General features: G+C 39.1%; 1 protein-coding gene across 4 annotated transcripts in view; it reads left to right on the forward strand.

The window, feature by feature from the left end:
• The window catches only part of NTRK2 (neurotrophic receptor tyrosine kinase 2), a 201,303-nt gene that overhangs the window by 113,383 nt on the left and 67,367 nt on the right, over positions 1–20,553 (forward strand). For all 4 annotated transcript variants that reach the window (XM_040540792.1, XM_040540793.1, XM_040540794.1 and 1 more), the window contains one exon: positions 5,606–5,794. In XM_040540792.1, the coding sequence (XP_040396726.1) occupies positions 5,606–5,794 (189 nt within the window). The remainder of the gene's footprint in view (positions 1–5,605; positions 5,795–20,553) is intronic.

Here is a 20,553-nt window from a genome sequence, read left to right on the forward strand (position 1 = left end):
CAGCTGGCTTTGATTTTTTTTCTCCTTGTGCTCTATTTATGCCCCTTAATTCAATTCTCTGTATTCAGCATGTAGCATTTTAAGAGACCAGTAATATAAAGTAATGTTGCAATAATTGCATTGCCTTCTATTAGGCTGGGCTCCTTATGCAGTCTAATAGAACTGCATAAACATTATTCAATATCACAGTTACCTACAGTTGTTGAATTTAGGAATGCAAAGGAATATTCAAAGTAATGTCTGTAGCACTGGTCAGAAAAAAAGTGCACCAAGTCATGAATGATGAGTTGTCTTTTAGAGGGAATGAAAGATAAAACAGGGATTCGAGGGTTGAGCTTAAAAGATGTCATTTCTGGTAAGAAACGTGAATCTTAGCTTGATAACAAGCGAATTTGCATCTCTGGTCTTGCTGAAGCAGAAAAAAATAGATTACCTTTTAATCCTGAAAAAAAACAAAAACAAAAACAAAAAAAAAAACTACAGCAAATATGGGAGTCTTATAGGGAAAGAAATCATAAATAATTTATTTTTTAGAACAAGGTATTTAACTATTGAAAAAATACACCCCACCCAAAAGGAGAAATAGAGAAGATTGGCCTTAAAATCCAGCAGACGTGATGCTTACTAACATGACATGCACTTACAGGCCTGCTTTTGACTGGATTGTGTGCCATTACCTTACATCCCTGCATGGACTGCTCCTTGTGCCTATGGGAACAAGGATCTGACGCAAGAAGAGCCAATGCTAGTGCAACATCAATTGAAGAATCTTCCTTGCATTGAGTGCCATTTGTCATGGAAGGAGCTATTGTCATTAAGGCATCACAGCACAAAAGTCATCTCTATAAACAATCCTCTACTTGAGCTGCCTTCTAACACCCGGCTAAGCAGATGTGTCCCTGTAACTACACAGCTCCAATCATAAAATTAAAATTGTCTGTTTTTTTGAGAATTAACTACTCCTATTGTCTCCCAGCTTGGCTCAACCTTTCGTAGTGAACTTCAGGAATAATTCAAGTGATGTGTGACACAGAGAAGGGTGTTGCAAGGGGCATGCAGGATATTGCTGTCTTCAAGAGCTCTTGTTAGAGTTCAGAGAGTATGCATGGAGTAGATTGCTTACATCTTCAACACAGTAGGTGAAGGGAGAAGTAGATGCACACAGTGATTGTTTGTGACCATCTAAACTAAAGTCTGAAAATATGTGCTTGCAAGACCATGCCAGGTGCAAACCATAACCATATGTTCCTTCTGATTCTGCATTTGAGAACCTTTCCTTTTTTTTTTTTTTTTTTTTTTTTTTTTTTTTTTTTTTTTTGAGCCTGCTTAGCTGAGTCATGCTATTATTCACTTTGGGACTCTTTCTGTACTTTCATACACAGGAAGGTCATGTGGATTATTTCAGTGGCAGACAGTAGTCAGATGTGTTGCTACAGCCAGCTACCCAAGTATTTGCAGAAATCTGGAATAAGGCAGAGCAAAACCTAGCCCCAGCAAATAACAGTGTGGGTAGATCTTGGTAGCATGCATGCTAAAACTGCATTAACTCTGATGGCAAAAAGAGCAGCAGGAAAGGATGTATTTTATGATCATGAACCTCTTTCTTCTGGCCAGAAATAGCAGCACTCTTTCTGCTCATCCTCATACTATCTCCATGAGGTTCATTCACAGCCTAGGAAGTGGGGAGTATTTTGGCTTTTTCATAGCAAGCCAGTTTAGAATATAATTGTTTTTCTTACATGCCACTGTGTGATTTTTTTTTTTTTTTCCTGATAGCTGCTATTTTTGTATGCAGAGGTGATTTTACTTAGGTCTAGGCCATGCAGAATGGGCATATTTTAGCTTAACATCAGAGGAAGGAGACATTCAGCCCTGCAGAGTGTAGCTCTCATCTTTCTTCTCCAAGGCAGTCTACCATTTCTCATCTGGCTCCAGCTTCTGTCTTCTTAAGATAAGAAACACAGTCTAAAAGTGATATCTAGTGAAGATGTTGGGCAGCACATTTGAAGGCAGAGAAAACCTCTGCAGTTTTCTTAAAAGGTCAAGCTGACTGTGAGTCTGCTATTGGCAATAGCTAATGGCTACTGACAACCCATGATTTTCACTTCCACCAAAGATATTTTGTGCAAAATTTTCATATTTTGGATGTGAAATCAACAGCAGATTTGATAAAAAACAGAATCTATAATAGGTGTAATTATCATACTCATTCTGCCTTTGAAAAATAATGAAGTGACCCCATTTAATCTCCATGAAACCACACTTTAAGGTACTTTAACAAATTGTCTTTCGATTTGAGCTTAGTGCAAATTCAGAACAGGGCTGCTCAAGTTTCTTGTCAGCACAGATGATGGGCTCATCTTGCATTCTGGAAAATGGTTTTGCATTACTGGAATATCAGTCAGAGGCTGCTGCTGTGAGGAGTGAGCTGCAATGCTGGCCTGTAATTGTAATGTGACTTAGTGCATTCAAAAGATGAAATGCAACTTCACAGAAAGTGTAGTCTGGCATACAAGAAAATATGGAAACAGTTTGTGTACCAGTTTGCTCATATTCACTAAAAGGTCCCAGCAAAGAGGCTGTTTGAAAGGATGTGAGCTCAGCTTGCCTCTGATACACAAAAATTTCCATCTGTTGAGTTCTGTTTGGCTTAACTAGTGAAGAAATACACAGTAAAAGGAAATAGGATTTTTGAATCCGAACAACTGTTTCCAAAGACTATTGCGTGAGCCGATTAGCTTCTAATAAATGAGAGAGGACACCAAGGGACACAGCACAAAGTTCCCAGAGTTGAATTTTTCTTAGACTACTGCATACTTACTGAGGAATCACCTCATTTTCCACATTTTCCTCAGCTATGTCAGAGAGCTGAATATACTTGGAACCTATTTCATGCCACAAGGAAGACTAGCTTTTACCAGTTATCTTAATTGAGGGAATAGATTTATAGAACAATTGTCTACTTTTCACCTGCAGCACTTTGCAGCTTATACTGACTGAAAAAATAGTTCACCACACAAAAATGGGTCTTAGAGCAGTAAGAAATGATTTGGTGAATGGAATAAGTTTCTATTCATTATACTACTCTAACATCCAGAAATGTGTAATGGACGTATTTCCTTGCCGTCACTACATGTATAGTGGAAGCAAAAAATGACAAAGGAGCCTCCTCCTGTGCAGCAGAGAACAACAAGGCTGAAAAGGACTTAAGAGATGTGTGTCTATTAAATTACAGAGGCAAGAGATTTTGCCTGTTTGCTGTAAGAGAAGGGATTTGACCCTCATACAAAGTCTATATTAGGACTATATAATATGTATAAAAGGACTCTATTTTCTCAAGAAAACGTGTATTTGCCTGCCTGCTTTTTGGTGCCATTAGCTTGACATTCAGAAATTTGAGAGACCTAAGGATGATCTCTAGAAAAAGCTGAATGCAGTTTTAAATGGGTTTGCACTCTAATTCTACTACACACGACTCCCATGCACCTGAAAAATGTGTTGTGACTTCACATAAGTATCTTGTGTGCCATCTGAGGGACCCTTTCCCATAGGTTCTGGGTTCTGCACTTCATTAGAGAAATCTTCACCAAAAACTCTTAATCCTGGCAGCTTTCCTAGTAGAATCAATCTCAGTGATCAGTAATGACAAAAACAGCCTTGGTATTAGTATTTCACTTGATAAATTGCAGAGATCTAGGCTTCACTTACATTTGTCAACAGTGACTTTCCAGTGAAGTGCAAGGCATTTGAAAAATTACCTCTAATGTTTCAGGCTAGGGGGGGAAGTACTTTTTCAAACTATGAGAACGTTTCCCTCATGCACCATTAAACCAACTGGGGAGAAGGGAAAGCGGGACAGGGGTGGGAGTATGCTTGAGCCTCTAAAGCTACGGTTGAATACCAACATGCCAAATTATTTAAGTTTTATTCCTGTGAGCCATACCATGTAATGATAAAGTGTTCCTGTTATGATACAGTGCACCACAAAACAGTAAGAGAGTCTAAATTTCCTTTCTATAAACCTGACCTTTCTTGGCTGCTGTGTCTGGGCCTGCCCTCATTCATTATTTGTGTGTATATTGTGTTGCATCCTCCTCATCTTCTCTTACATTCTCCGTGATGTTTCTACATGATCTGCTGTTGTCTCTATGTCCCCCATCTCTCCTGCAAATACAGATGTCATCTGTGTGCTGGGGTTAGTTGGATCTGTCTTGCCTCTGCACTGTTCTCTTCCGTCCAACCTAAAGCTCAGTTTGGGACATTTTGCAGAGGAGTGGCTGGTGACTTGGAGTAAACAGCTGTCTTTGCCAAGGTTATCTGTGCTACCCCCTTCTTTAGGGAGACAATTGCCCCACCTATGAGTTCTGCTGGTACGGCAAACACAGGTGTCATCTGAGGATGCCTTTCCAGGACAGGTACATTAAGAGGGTGAATCATTCCATCTGTTGCTAGCATCATCTGTTAATTGTTAAAATTAGAAGATGTGAATGCCACACCAAAAACACAGGTTAACATGGATGGAGAATGGTCTGACATGTGGCATGCGTGATCTCTGCTGGTTCTTTAATGGGCAGATTAGGCAACATGTTGTCACTGCTAAATGGTGACTCTGGTTTTCTTTGAATATTGGCTGTATAGTGGAAGATGTAATGGAGAATTTAAATAGCGGTGTTAGATCACAAGATTTCAAATGGTATCTGCACTGATCTTGCCATTAGTTCAAAAGCCCCTGTAGCTCACAGAAGTGGAGCATGCTGCTAAGCATTTTTTTAATTATTGTTATGAGGTTTTAACACCATAGTGCTTTCTTTGAAAGTATAGAGTACACAGTGAAAACAAAACAAAACAAAACAACAATAACAACAACAACAAAAACTGTCATTAAATTATCGATCAAAATAAACCTCTTTCTGGAATGTGACTAGTCTCAGGTATGGATGGGGCCTCAGGAGCCAGAGGAATATTATCCTGTTCTGGAGGAGCACCTGTGCAGTGACCCCAGATCTCACAGTAGTGTGAGATAGGTCTTTCCCACTACTCTGAGCACATACTCTGCACCTTCTGTGACTGTCTACATTGTCCTCTTGATTTTGGCTCCCAGCCATTTTGTCATTCAGAAATGACAGTTTCCAAGTTTAGGATGAGCCCATCTTCTCTCTGGCTTTTGTCTTGTTATAATGCCACCTCAAAGAGAAGGCAGGTGTTTCCCCAGGTTTGTGGGAAAAGGTATTATTGCTCTGTGATCTGAGAAAATCTTAAGGTAAAAATTTATTATGTGTGTTTCATACCTTATTCAGGGATATTTCTCAATAACAGACTATGCTGGACCCTGACATATTTAATGTAGGTGATCTACCAGTGCAAAAATTTACTTCACATTCCAACTCCTAATAGCCTACTACTGTGTTCTTTTTTTTTTTTTCCTTTCTTTTTTTTCCCCCAATTTCTCCATCTCCACCCAGACATATAAAATTCCTGAGGTAAGACCAACAAGGTATATAAATAGAGCATTTGACTATTAAGATGGAGGAAAAAAAAAAAAAAAGAATGGTCTGAGGGAAAAGAAATGTTCTGAATTAAGGCAAATCTTTCTTTATAATTCTAGGTCCTTCTTCAGTTATAAGCAATGATGATGATTCAGCCAGTCCTCTCCATCACATCTCAAATGGCAGTAACACTCCATCTTCTTCTGAGGGGGGTCCTGACGCAGTCATCATTGGGATGACAAAGATTCCTGTCATCGAAAATCCTCAGTACTTTGGCATTACCAACAGTCAGCTCAAGCCAGACACCTGTAAGTACAAACAAATATATGTTTTCCAGTCATTCATTTTTTGTGTGCAAGTGCTGGGGCTCCTTAACAGAGCTAACAGGAAAAAAATAAAATAAAATAAAATAAAAGTCTAAATTCCTGGGAGTGGAAGGGTAGGGTTAAAATGTATGCAGTTTGTTAAACATACATGGGATGAACTGCTTTATATCTGTCAAAGCCAAATTCGGCCCTTGTAATGAGTTAATTAAGTCATCAGTGTTATGCTCAAAGCTCAGTCCATATTCCATTAAAGTCACTGGTAGCCTTTCCATTGATTTCAGTGGTCTTTAGCCAGTCTTGTGCACTGAATGCTTTCCTGGGACAAAATAAATGCTGGGTCAAAAACAAAGTCAGTATTGTTACATACTCACTGCTTTCATTTTGGTAATGAACATAACCTAATTTTGAAATCTGAGTATTTGTAAAGGTATAAGAATAATAAGGATTAAAAATTCCATTATTTTAATTTAATTGTATAATTCAATCTCTGTAACTGGAAAAGATGTTGAAAAGCAGAGCAGGAGGTTGCTCAGTGGACAATAGATGTCACATACAAATTATTTCATGTTCAGTTAGAAGCAGATGAAATGTGAAAAAGTACAAAGAGTTAAAAATAATTAACTCTTTATAGTTAAAAAAGAGTATCCCTAACTGCAGCTACTACTCTTCAGTTGTAGAACTGGACATGTGAAATGTTGATTTTTGAACCAGCTATTAGTTTATATTATTATATACTATATTATATATACTATATACTATACTATATACTATATACTATATACTATATATACTATATTATCTGCAGATAACTGAAAAAAATACCTAAGTGGTATTGTGATTAACAACAACTGCAGTACTGTTTTTTTTTTTTTCATCAGTACATTTAGGTTTTTAAGTATATCAGACTTCTTTGTGTGTCTTTGTGTGTGTATGTGTGTATGAATGTATGTACATTTGTGGAGTGTCCATGGACGGCTGATGTGTTTCCCTGGGAAGTCAGTCCAGAGATTTCCAATGCAGCTGTTGAGCATTGGGTGTGCTACTAAGGGATACTACAGCCTATTTGTATCCTACCCAGAATGATACAGCTTCAAAATACAAATTGTTGTTTAGGGGCCTACTGCCTAGATCAGAAAACTTTGCCTCCAACTTTGTAAAGTTTACATTGCATGATAGGAATCTTGCTTGACCTGTGAATGAGTGCTTGCATGCATATGCATATGCATGATCTCTAAGGTTGTAAAGACTGATACTGGACTACTTAATTCTGAATATTGACACTCATCTACATCTTGAGTTTTACTCTAAGCACAATCTACAAAAAAGGATCCTGCCACGCAAGATGAGGGATTTTTCTGCTTTTATTACATATCCCTGATGTTCTTTTACTACGTTGTGTGTGTGGTACTATTTTATGATTAGAAGTGCCTCATTATCTCTTCTACCAGAGCATATTTGTATAATTTGGCCTAGCATATTTGGTGGGATGCATTAAATAATCACTGATTTGCTGATACTTGATCAGCACAAGGAAAATGTTATACAGATGCATTGTGATTAGAACATTAATTCCTGTGAAAAATAGAAGCCACTAGGGAATCAGAAATGGGCAACATGCCCACTAGAGCTCTTTAATGTTATATAAAAGGCCATGCTTTTAAATATGAGGCTACTGTACCTCCGTTCCCAGCTGCATTAGACAATGTTATAATTGTTTAAATAAACATCAGTGACTACAGAGTATTTCACTTTCAACATTAATGTTGAAACAACATACATGCTGTTCTGAGGAAAAAATAACACAAACTGTACCAAAACACAAAATTCTCTCACATTTAGTAAGCTGCACATTGAGTACAATCGCATTAAATCACAGCTGAGCAGTGCTAAGTAGGGCCTGATCCTAAAAATACGTAAGTCTGTGTTTGGTTTTGTGTGCTACAATGAAACCCACACAGTGTCAGGGAAATTAATCACAGTACATGAAGTTCAGCTTGTGCATAAATGTTTGCAGGATGTGGCTCAAGACTTTGCTTTGGTGCTTCAGGGAGACATATGAGGCTAATGCTCTGCATTTTGCCACATCACCATGGTGGTCCCATTCTTTGTGTTTTATTGTTGTAGCAAAGAAAATAAGGTAAACTGTGGCAGTATATAAACCAAGACATATTTCTCCTACCACACTGAGCATCTGTCCAATAAAGAAGGTAATACAAATTGTCTGGTATAAAAATGGTCTTCCCATGAATGATTTCACATACTCTCTCCTTCTGTCTCTCTCACTCACTTGTTAGTACAGAGCTGTAATTGTCCTTTCTTAGCCTGCCAGCTTCCTCCTGATGTGCATATCTGGTATTTTTAAAGCTCTAAGTTAAGTACCTCTCATACCTTTTTCCTGTTTACGATAATGCCAGCTCCAGATATCATCTGGTTTCACCGTCAGCAAGATAATTGACATTTATGGTTATGTCCTATCTGGTCTAAGTTCCATTGTCTGCTAGCATTAAACACAGCAACCACTGACAGTCATGCTGGAAACAATTCTTAAGTATTTAGTGTATGCTGTTCTGTGGAAGAAGGTGAGACTTTGAGATAGATGAAGGTGTATGCAGATTGAACTGCAGTTTTCACAAAAATTGGAGTACATCTGCTCTGAGTAGCAAGTAGAGTTTCCTTATCAACATAACAGGTATTTTGACTTCTCTACAGATAATCATTTCCAAGTACATTGGGAAGTATTCAAAGTGCGTGTGTTTAAAAGAAAATCAAACAATATTTTGTGACCAATTTCATTTGAAATTCCATCACTGGATCAGTAAATTGCTACTTTAGCTGCAGAGTAACTAAATCCTGAAAAGTGATGGCTTCTAAGGAATCAAAGTCTCAGGCTAATAGTTGTAGCACATCCCTGCTCCTGAGACACAGCCTTCAAGGTGGGAAATGCAAACTGATGAAGACCAAAGCCCCGGTGACTTCAGGGGCTGGCTTCCAGTCATCACTCAGAAGGACTGAATTTCTGTCCCATGTTTCAGCCCAAGTGCTCATATGCACCTGTAATTGGCATAACAGTAGAAAATTACCCTTCATCTTCCAACTGGTACTGTTTGACATTTCCAGTTCCAACTGCCCACCATCTTAACTATCCATTTGCCTTGCTAGCAAACTCCCTAATGCTGCTTTGGAACTTCTCTATCTGCCAACCTGTCCCAACACTCCTGACTCTTCTCTGCTGTGGACCATTGTTTGCTTCTTGCTCATATCCCACTCCAGTATCGTGACTATTTCTACCTTGGAAGTTTACAGTCTGCGGTGCACTGACATGTTTCAGACACATACCAGACTTCTTGGTTCCTTTCTGTGTGAAATCAATTGGTAATTCCTTTTGGTGGTACTTAGCTAACAGTGACAACTGTTATTTCAGATGTGAGAGAATTTACCACCTGGAGATGGTGAAACACTCTTTGCACTTAATTTGTTATAAACCACATTGTGTTATATTAGCATCAACCTGCAAACCTTTTGCCTAGGAATTACCAACAGTATTCAGTTGTTGCTGTTGAAAATCAGGCCATAACTTTGTAGTGAAGTAATACTCTCAGGTGCAGAGACCCTGGATGGCAAACCTTGAAAAGATTTTTCTCCTCTGAAATCAAATGGTTGATCTAGTATCTTGGAGGCATGGTGGCTAACCATTGCTAAAAGGTTGGCTTCACTAATCCTATGAGATGTCACAGCAACGTATCTATTTGATCTTTCTATTAATACCATGATGTTTCAAAAAATAGTCTTCTATGTTCCTACATGGAAGTTGTAGTTGCTACAGTTATCAACTGAGCTTGACGGACCTGTTGAAACAGGGTGGAAGGAAAAAAGCAATTGACCCCACATACAGCTCTGGCCTTTCTTCATTCATCACTTAGCTTGCTGCATAGGTCTGAGAATATATCAGCCCATTATTGTTATATTTCAGTGATTAATGTTGGAAATGCAGTCAGTAAATAACATTGTTGTGCTGGGTAGTAATGTGAAAAGCAAAACCTGAGAAGAAGGCATGCAAAAGATGCCAGTAGAAGAGCCCAAGTTGAGACTCTCAGGACAGACCTTGGATAAGAAGCTCTTTGCAGGTGGTTTTGGGATTTGGCGAATCAAATTGTTCTCTGAATCTCATTCCAATAGGAACCACCCTGCACCCTCACCCCAAGAAGTCATCACGGCTGTTGGGTGCAACTGAAAAGAAGGTGGAACTTTCATGAAAATGTTTGTAAGCTCCAGATTTCAGGCCCCCGAGGGTGAATAAATACCAACTGCACTAGTGTCAGTTTGCCCTTCGCAGCATATTCATGCTTTCATTTGATTTTGTACCTTAAGATATCGATGGTAGAAAACAGCATACTGGGCAGGCTTGTTAATTAGTCAGTGTGTGAGGCAGTGACAAGATGTTTTCAGTGACTGGCCATACCCTTGGCCTCTGTGTTTCAAATGATGTGGTGTGGATTGTGGCTTTCAAGTGGGAAATTGGTATGTATTCATGGGTAGTCTTAATATTTGGTCTATATTTCTGCAGTACAGGGTGTTCCTTCATGAACCAGAGTGTGAATGTGCACTTTAGATATATGCATTGGGTAAAAAAATGTCATGCAATCTTCAGATTTACTTCTGTTATTTTACAAAAATGAAAGGTTGTGCTGACACAATGTAATATTTTGTGCTTCACCTGCACTTGTATTAGCACACAAATAGCATCCCTAGTCTTACAATACTGTGTTGAGGAAATAGGTGGTTATTTAGACTCCATTGGAAAGTAATAACAATTATTGTACTTAGCTTGACTGCTTTCAGTATTTTACCAGCTGTGAGTGTCTTAGTTTAGGTTCTAGTGGATAGACATAGAAAAATGCATTTGAATCATTTGAGCTAGTGGACAAGATGCTGTCTACATACCCACTGTGAAAAATTAATGTACTTCTTCTGTTGGCCTCTGTTAAGGAAAGTCAGCAGCTGTTTATAAATTGATCAAAATAATTTTTGTAACTTAATTTTGATTTATTTTGCTGATCAGAAGAAAATAACTTTTATTATTATTTTTTTTTAACCCCTCTCCTATCCCATTCTGAGCACTGAACTTGCCAACTTACTTTCAGGCATTTTCATTTTTATTTCAGGGATTCTTACACCATTTAGTTAGTGGTGATCTCATTTTTTTCTGACTTACCTTATTCTGTGACTATAGATTTCTTTTAAAGGAATATAAAGCCAGACTGTGGTTATCTCTGTTAGTCAGGAAGGTTGCAGCAATGCTCCGCTTTTGTCCACCACCTACTTGAATGACTTTTATAAGAGAAAAGAAATAGGAGTGTTATTCTTGTCATTTTATCATGACTCCTGTAGTATTGGACATTAAAGCCACATTTTTGAGTCTGGTGATGATCTCAGATTTCATTTTAAAGGGGAAAAATTGTGAAGAAGATCTTGAGAATGTAAGCCAGAACCCAGAAGTCTGAGAAAACAGAAAGAGGTCTGAATTTTTGTTCCTTCTGTTTATTTTGTTTATGACATTGTGATTCTTTCCAAGCTTCTTTCACAATCTGGTAGCACTGAGCATGGCTGCAGCGTGCTGGGATGCAGAGCTGGCCACCTCTGCCAGCCAGGGGATGCGACTCTGGCTCAGCCTCCGTACAGAGCAGAGGGCAGCCAGGGCAGACTCCTGGACTCTCAGAGGTGCATTACTTCTCCCAGGAGGCTGGTGGAAGGGTGCAGCTGCTTGTGGCTCAGACCAGTTGTTTCTGTGGCTTTGATCACTCAGGCCTCAACAGGCCTTTGATCTGGTGCTGGGCTGACAACCTTCTCCCTAGTCCTTGGATCACTAGCAAGGGGCCATTTGATCAGAAAAAAAAGAACTGGTTATCTACATTGCCAGGGCAAGTTTAACAGAAAGAGGGTTTGTGGTCACCTGGGATGTATTTCTCAGGCATCCTTGCCCCAGGAGCTCCACAGGAGAGCCTGTCCCCAGCACATGTGCTTCTGCTATGGCAGTGTCTCCTTCTTCTCTCTCAGGGCATGGGCTCTCACTGCAGAGTGCGGACATGAGAATCTGGTGACATGAAAACGGCAGGCAAAAAGGAAAATTCACCAGGAGAGAGCCTGTGTGCTGCAGGGGTCTGCCAAATGTTTAACCCAGAGCAGAAGATGTGTTCATTGATCTGTAGTGCCCATCCTACACAGTGTCATTTAAAAATCCCAAAAGGTTCGATGAGCCAACTGCAAGCATTGGACAATCTCTACTTGACTTTATCTCCCATGTAACAAAAGTGGCATGTTCCAGGTTTTATCTGTCACCTTACACTCTCCTAGAGTTTTCAGGAATAGGTGTAATTTTTACATGCATTACATGCATTACAGGGTGAAAAATAGACTATGTCCCTATGCGCAGAAGAAGGGTCTCCCAAGAGAAAGACTCTGTCAGCATTTTCATCTCTTTTGAAAGGCTTTTACATCTCAGTGACCACAGAAGAAAAGCTGCTGTTGTGGTTTCTTAAGACAGCTAAACTGTAAGACTGGGGATTTTCCATCAACCCCCAAAGTTTGCAGAGCTCAAAATTTATAAGCAGCTCATTTTCCTATAAAGGACAGCCTGACCTCAGCAGCCAGAGCACAGAGGAGCAAAAACAATCAATCTTCGTGAAATCCATACTGAGAGGAAACACCTCGCTACCCAAGCTGAACTTGCCAGACTTGACATTCATTGGCAATCGTGGTTCAGAGGCTGGGAGGATTAACAGGGCACTCACTTCACCAAAATTAGAATCTTTAGATGCTGAAAGCCAAAGAACTTTAAATGCTGAAAAATAACAATGAATGAGTTTGAGATTATGAGGAGGGATATACATATTAAATGTACTGCTTGTCCTGTTCCCTAGTGTTCCCTGTGTGCCTTACTCTAAAGATATTTTATGGGGTAGATAGAGACATAAGGATATATGAAGATGTATTTTGTTGGCTTGACTAAATATTTTTGTATTTTGTGTTGCATTTTTCAATCCCTGATTGCAGTCACCACTTAAATTATGTGTGTTTGCAATTGTTCACCAAGACATGCATATGTCAGAGATGTCAACCACATGCATAGGTGGTATATTTCCTTAGCTGTGTTTGACCTTTATTAGCTTGGCAATCGATTTGTCCGCTATTATATATATATATATATTATATATATATATATATATATATATATATATAATATTGTCATATTGAGTCTCACATAATTTTCCCAATAGTCTGGTCTCATATTTCCTCTGCCTAACAAATAAAATGTAACAGGGAATAAATAAATTTGTGAGAAATTAGATTTTTTTAACACGTGCTGCTCATTCTGAGTCTCAGCAGACATGGTTACATGGTTTCTTTTTTCTTTTTCAAACAGATGGAAAAATTTCTCCCAAAGGCTGAAACCTTCAACTTGAGCAGTGGAGGAGTTTACCTCTTTAATGATTCAGAATTGGAAGGAAAGGGACTATTTCCACATTTAGTATAGAGGTGAACCTATAGAATCATATTGTCCCCAAAAGTTACTTGCATTCCGGTCATGATCCATCCGTGAAGTCCTTTTATACCTGGTAAAAAAGGCAAGCAGTAATGTCGTCAGCAAAATGCTTGCATTTCATTACACAAAATGGTGTTCTATGACCTGAATTATTTGGTAAACTCTGACTTGCACTGAGAGTCCTACTGCTGGAAATGCAACTACAAGAGCAACAACTTGGACTCTGATCTGTAATTTATGTTATCAGCTAGAAGTACAGCACATGAAACATAGTTCTGGCTAAACAGCAGATATTTAGGAAGGAGATATGAGCAACTAAGACCCAAAGAATGCATTTCAATTACAAAGACAGAGAATGAGAGGGGACAAAGTGAGACATGCACTCTTAGTAAAGCAAAGTGCCCAGTGCCAACATTCAGGAAGAGTGTGCACTTTGTTTTGTAAATATGTCAGGTTAACTTCAGTCTAGCATGCTGTTCTCCAGCAGAGCACTGAAATTCACTTTCAGCATCAAGCCCCACCACACGCTTCATGTGAAATGCAAGCTTAAGGACATTATGAAAGATAAAGTGAAATTAAACACTTACATAAACATTCTCTGCAATTGGGGTAGTAGTCAAGATGAAAAAACAACAAGAACAACAACAACAAAACACATGGCACTTTTTTAGTAGGTAACATTGCTACTTTCAGTCTGTCATTTGAAAATACAACAGTATTAGAAATACATACACTATTTTGCCACCAAAATATGTAGCTAAATCAGTAATACATAGATGACAAATAGCACTATTTATATTGTAATGATTAAATTATGCCTTTCAGACTCTGTGCTGCGTAGTAAGTTCTAAGTATGTTCTTTTTGTATGCAGAAACCTGCATATGTATGTAAATGCATAATGCGAGGGGAAAAAAAAAAAAAAAAGAAACATTACAGTGCTTAAATGGGTAGTACTTATAATTAAGCTGAATGGGAAAAAAGTAATCTATTGTGAAAACCTCTTTATCATGAGCCTAAGCATGGGAGCAGGATTAGGCCTTTGATTTATTCCTTGTGTCAGTGAGAGCTTTGGCTAAATAAGAAATATGGATACCAGGGAAGCAAGATAGTACAAATAAGAATAAAATCAGAATAAATACAATAAAATAAGAAATACAAATATATAAATATGTATAAATATTAGCTCTGATAAATACTGAAGTACAAGAAAATCAGAACTAAATCAAATAACTTTGTAGCCAAAACAATATCATAAATCCTACTTTTATTTTCTAGAGGTCATCACCAAGTAGTTGCATCATTATTAAAAATCATGAGTGTGTAAAATGTAGTTAGCCCTGAGCACAAGCTCACTCAAAGATTATTTTCTCGTACCTGCCAGAACTGCAGAAGGGTCTGCTGGCTGCTCTGAATGTGTGCTTACCCCCCTATTTACATGTTTCTTTGTATGCATGAGGGTGTACTGGCTTGCACAGCAGGCTTTGTGCCCAGCCAGAGCTTCACCTGCTCTGTCCCTCCCTTTACTACATCATGGTTAACAGATTCAGTACTAGAGGTGCTTTCCCCACAGTATCTATCCCATTAGTGGTGGATCCATGCAGTTTGGACATGGAAATCTGTACTCCTGCCCCATTCCCCCTTACAAGAGGGAGGGCTCACTAGCTGCTGTGAGGTTTCTGGTCTCCAGACTATCTTAGTCTGAGGTCTGTGCAGCTTCACTGACATTCTGTCTTGAGAAAACTTTCCCAACAAAAGTGGCATCAAAGTTTGTATGAGTGAGTATGTTCGGTTTGCTTTTGACGGGGGTTGGTGGGGAGCATCTCATTGTCTCAGGGTTAGCTGCTCTTGTGTTATGGCGTAGTGTAGGTCAGCAGTAAAGGAAATGTAGCAGCCTTTTAAAATGTTGTCAGAGGTAAAAACACTTCGTTAATACTCTGAAAAATTCTGTAATATTCTTCAAATCAGTCTTTCAGCATTAACATTTTAATTAAATCTTTCAACAGGCTTCTCATTTTTCACAACAGCAGTTGGGGAAAAATGATAAGGCTTTTTTTTTTTCTCTTTTTTTTCTTTCTTTCTTTCTTTCTTTCTTTCTCTCTTTCTTTCTTTCTTTCTTTCTTTCTTTCTTTCTTTCTTTCTTTTTTCACCAAGAGTTGTAAATAGACCAGTTTTAGCTTGGACATATAATCTATATAGTAGAATACCTGAGCTCACCATTTTCTGACACATTTAAAAAATATGATTACACAGGTAGACAAGTCTAGGAACATGCTTCTGTCATTAATTAGCACAAATAAAAATCCAGTGGCTAAAATGTATCTTTATGGTCATCTTTAGAACCCTCCCTTTCTCACTTTCCCTTAAGCTAGCTTTATTTGGGTTTGTTGGACAGAAGCAAAAGGGCCTCTCAGTACCAGCTTCTCTCTTTGTCAAAGATGTAGAAGGGACTTCTGCTTACTGGGGCTGTGAGTGAGGGGTGGAGGCAACCCTTGAGCACAGCAGTTCCCAGGCTGTGGGGGTCGGTATGAATTTCTCAGCAGCTGACCAAGTAGTTGAGCAGGACATTCCACAGAGGATGGGTTATTGCTCTTCAAAGGCCAGTACGTCACTTAAGGCAAGAAGCATACAGATCTGATATAGGGTGAACACTCGCTAAGTCTTATCTTTAGCCCATCAACGCCCACAATAATTAAACACTGTTATTTGCACATTGCTGGGAAACCACCATGACTGAAGTATAAGACCCCTGCAGGGGAAAAAGTGTCAAGTGACTGGAGTCAAGACCCTGCAATGAGGTCTGAAATAGTTAAAGTTCTATTGATGAAAAGTTGTGCAATACCTTTAGCTAACAACTTGTGCATTAGCTTTTGGGGGCAATTAAACAGAAACATTTTAATTAAAAACATATTGCATGGGAGTATTGTTTGCATTTAGAAAAAATACATGGTATGTGCATACCAATTATTGACTGTTTCTCTAAATTTCAGTGTTATCTCTGTAAAGCCAATCTTATCTCTAGGGATTTTATTTTATTTTTTAATTTATGCATTATGGAAATACAAATTCCATTCTCAGATGTCAGCTTGGCACATGAAATGAGAATCTCAAAGGTATTCAGGTGCTAAAGTATTCAAGTCAACGACTTACTGGTTTCCTGAAAAGCCCTTGAACAGATTGGAAATATAAAGTCTAGTCAGTAGGAATCAGATTCTAAATCAGCTTAGTACTTTGGACGATTCCAGTAAATGATTGACTCGTCTTTTTACACCTCAATACCTTTGAAATCTGTTTGTTGGAGACTCTAAGTCAGTGATTGTATGGGTCACAGGGTGCAGGAAAAGGCTTTCAGTCTCCAAGAGAATCCCTTGAGCAGCATTCAGTTGTATCCAAGGTTTAGAGCCAGAGTTAAGGAGATGGAAAGCTCCCTTCATGAAGGCACTTCCTCCTCCTCTTCCTTCCCCCTACCTTGTTTTTTTTCCCCACAGCACTGTAGAGAAAGAATGGAAAATTGGACAGTCTATTGTATGGTTATTTGTGCCCAGGACTGGATAGTTAGAAGCTAAATCTAAATTCAAATGACCTCCAATTTGTATCATTTTGAGGGAAATACAGATCTGACATAATTTTGAACTGCCATTACAAATACCTTTTTTGAGCCACAGTTCCAGTTAATATATTTCCGTGATGAAACCATTCCCACGCAGCTCCTCACATTTCTGAGTGTTGCTTAGGATCTGTTTAGATTTGGTTTCTTAGGCTGTCTTTCAAGGATGTTCTCTCATATTTTTTTTTTTTCTTTTTGCCCACAGCTTGAAGGCCTGTGGCTGCCTTAATAAAAATAAATAAATAAATAAATAAATAAATAGCCGAAAACAATACCCATCAAGGGGAACATGTCCCACACAAAGTAGGGAGGAACAGAAAAAGGGTGAAACAAATGGAAAAGAAACAAAAGAACCTCAGTCTCAGCCTTTGGCAAAGAAATAACAACACATGACTGATTTGCTCCGACTGCCTATGCAGGAGGACATGATTTGTCTTGTCCCTGTTTTATTCTCATCAGAAGAAAAGCAACTGCTTTGCTGTGTTTGCAGTCTCCACTCAGGAGGCTGTTGAGACTGGAATAGCAATAGGATTGCCTCCAGACAGAAATGCATTGACCAACATCATGTGGGAAAACTTGAAAAGCTCCTTCTTGGGTGGTAAAAAGCAAGGCAAAAGTTTATGGACTCAGTCTCTCATCCTCTGATTTACAAATAGAAGTACCCGGTTAGACAGGGCCACTCCCTCCAGGACTGTCAGTTTTGTAATGTGCTTGTGGTGCTTGGGTATGTGAAGCTCACATGTGTCACCAGCAGTGCAGAAAGGTCCTGTATCTTTAGCTGGGAGTCAAATAAGTTGTGCTATCATGATGTCTATGTTGATGGCAAATTCTCACCTTATTTTGCCTACTGTATCTGCACAGTTTGGGAATGGACATATTGCTACAGTGGATCTCAGTAGTAACTTTCTGGAACCCAAACGTGTCTGGTTCTGTATAGATTAGAAACCCTTCATCAAATAAGTGTCTAATAATCTTTAAGCAGTGTGTTTCTTCGAGATCTTCCAACACCTGGAGTTTGGCTTAAGCTTTGCAACACAAAGATTGATGTCCTTTTTAAATGCTAACTCTGAGTAAACCAGTAGATATTCCCTGTGTGGTTCCCTGTAGTGGTATAGCAGTGGTAGCCAGCTTCCCAGACATCATCAACATACCACCAGCTCAACATACTGTCTTCCTGTGGCCAAAGCCCTCTGGACTGGGTGGGCAGAGAAGAGGGATCAGAAGCAGTTAAAAGGTGCAGGTTGCTTGCTGACATCCTTGCTGTTGCAGTGTGGCAGGCGCTGGTGGCAGTGGCTGGTGGTGGTCTCTGACTCCCTCAGTGTCCAAAAACTCCCTCAATTTGCCAGAAATAGCAGTGGTGCCTGGAGAATTGACTACTGCCAGGTGCCTCTGCAGCTGCGAAGCAGGTTCACCATCCCTCAATGCTTCCAGCCCATGTATAAGCTGCCTTCAACTTCAAGCTGCATCAATTCTCCAGCCACCACAGGGGACGCTGGATTCATGAGCTGGACCCCTTCAGCTGCCACTGGCAGCCCCAGCAGGCATCAGCAGTGATGCTGAAATGCTCTTTGCTGAACTTAGCCATGTCGGCAGAATCCTTTCAGCCTTGTGCTTCACCCTGGGAGGAGACATTAGGTGCATTTTTCAGCGAGGCATGACTTCAGACACAGTAAATCACAGTACTCACCCTGGAGATGTGGTATAGGAGCACAGACTGAAGCCTCAAATTCATGTGCGCCTGCTTGAAGAATGTATTCCTTTTTTCTCTTAGCTTTTGCTGCTGGAGAGGAAGGCTTTGCTTTCTTTGCAGGTATAGTGAACCCTTCCGAAAGTTAACCTGAATTCAGCTATTGCCAAGAAACCTTATCTTGCTGCACGGTGGCTCTTTCCCAACTCATGAAGTCTGTTCCACTACGTATTCTGATTTTGCATGTTTCCTTACTGGAATTGTCTGATATTTGGTTTTGCAGTTTTATCACGATGTTGTATTGCATTTTAAGGCTACATTTTTTTTGCCTTTTGAAGGCAGCATTTTAGAGAACTCTGAAATGGTACCATGCTGAGGAATAAATGCAGTGCAAAATGAAGTATGTATTTCACAAATGAGGAAGAAGAAAAAAGTTTCAGCTTTTTTTTTCTTTCTTTTTTTTTTTTCTGTGATAGCTTTTCTCGAGAGGCCTGATCAAGAATTGATTTTCCATTGAAATCAATGGGAGTCTTTCAAGCCCATTTATTACTGTGAAACAGGACTGTGATGAACAGCAACATTAAACGACTTGTAGTGTTCCAATGAAAAAAATAATATGTAGGAGAGCCTGTACATTTCTGTAAGATAAATTTTCAGGTAAATTTTCCTGACTGCAAGATAGGATGGTTTCAAGACAGAACAAAGTACACAGGTGTTCACTGCTCTTGCAGAAGACAGCTTTGCTGTCTCGACTTTGCAGCTTGTATTTGTTGACAGAATATATACAAAGAAATAATTACAACATTTTCTATGGAAAAAGCACAGAAAAGCTACGGGTGTTTTCCTTAATAATGGAAAGAAATAGTACAGAGAAAACTTTGACTTTTATTTGGTTTGGTCTGATCTAGGGATGGACTCTGCCTGAGCATGCAATATTTATTTTTCATCCTATATAAATGGCCCTGCCCACCTACAGTGAATTCTTGGCCTCATCAGACCAGTCATTCCATCCAAATGTCCATAAAAGTTTTCAAGAAACATTTTGTTATGATCTATCTGACCTTTGTTTATGGGTATATCATACTGTATACAAGCATATATGTCAAAACCCACACTGTTAGCTAAACCATCTCAAGACCTGTTTCTTGAAACTTGTATTCTTCCATGACTGCAGCCAGAGGCTGTGCTGGGAGACATTTGGGTAACTGAAAAACTAGCATCTGCCCTGTAGTAAAAAAGTACCTCAACACTCTGCAGAAAATGTGTGTCAGAATAGTCCCCTGGATTTCTCTTGTCTTACCGAGGTCTTTTTCAGGTAGTCCTCTCAGAAAGACAAGAGAAATTCAGGGAAACAATAAGAACAAAACTGCTTGGAGAAACACACTTTGATGCTAGAAGTATTTTGTTTTGTTTTGTTTTGTTTTTTAAGAAAGAGACGCAAATTTTTAAATGGAAATTCAGTCTAAGGGAAGATAACAATCCTGGGTTTAAATCCTTTTTAGATCTTCAGGCTCTTGTAATAAGAAAAGGGAATATTAATTTACGAGCTTTGGTATAAACCCTCTGTGGCTGCAAGTCATGAGCTGTCCCTCATTCCCTGCACTGCTTTGTGCTGGCAGATTCTCAGAAGCTGTGGCAGTGCTGAGCTGAACTTGGACCTTTGCATGGCAGGTAAACGCTCTGGGTAATCAGGCTAAGAAATCCAGGGATAAAAGCCTATTTGAACACATTTGAGTCAAGACAAGTGAGCACTGTTTTCTTTGTATCTCAGATTCAGTAATGGAACAAGCTTTATCTAACCAAATCGGCAACAAACCCCATTGTTTCTGACAAGAGTTTATTTGGAACTAGGTTTGACATTGCTGTTTTTAAACAAATTAAAAAGATGTTCAATACTGTGCAAGCTAAG

Source organism: Cygnus olor, chromosome Z (assembly GCF_009769625.2).
Source record: "Cygnus olor isolate bCygOlo1 chromosome Z, bCygOlo1.pri.v2, whole genome shotgun sequence".
In the NCBI taxonomy this organism is placed as follows: Eukaryota; Metazoa; Chordata; class Aves; order Anseriformes; family Anatidae; genus Cygnus; species Cygnus olor.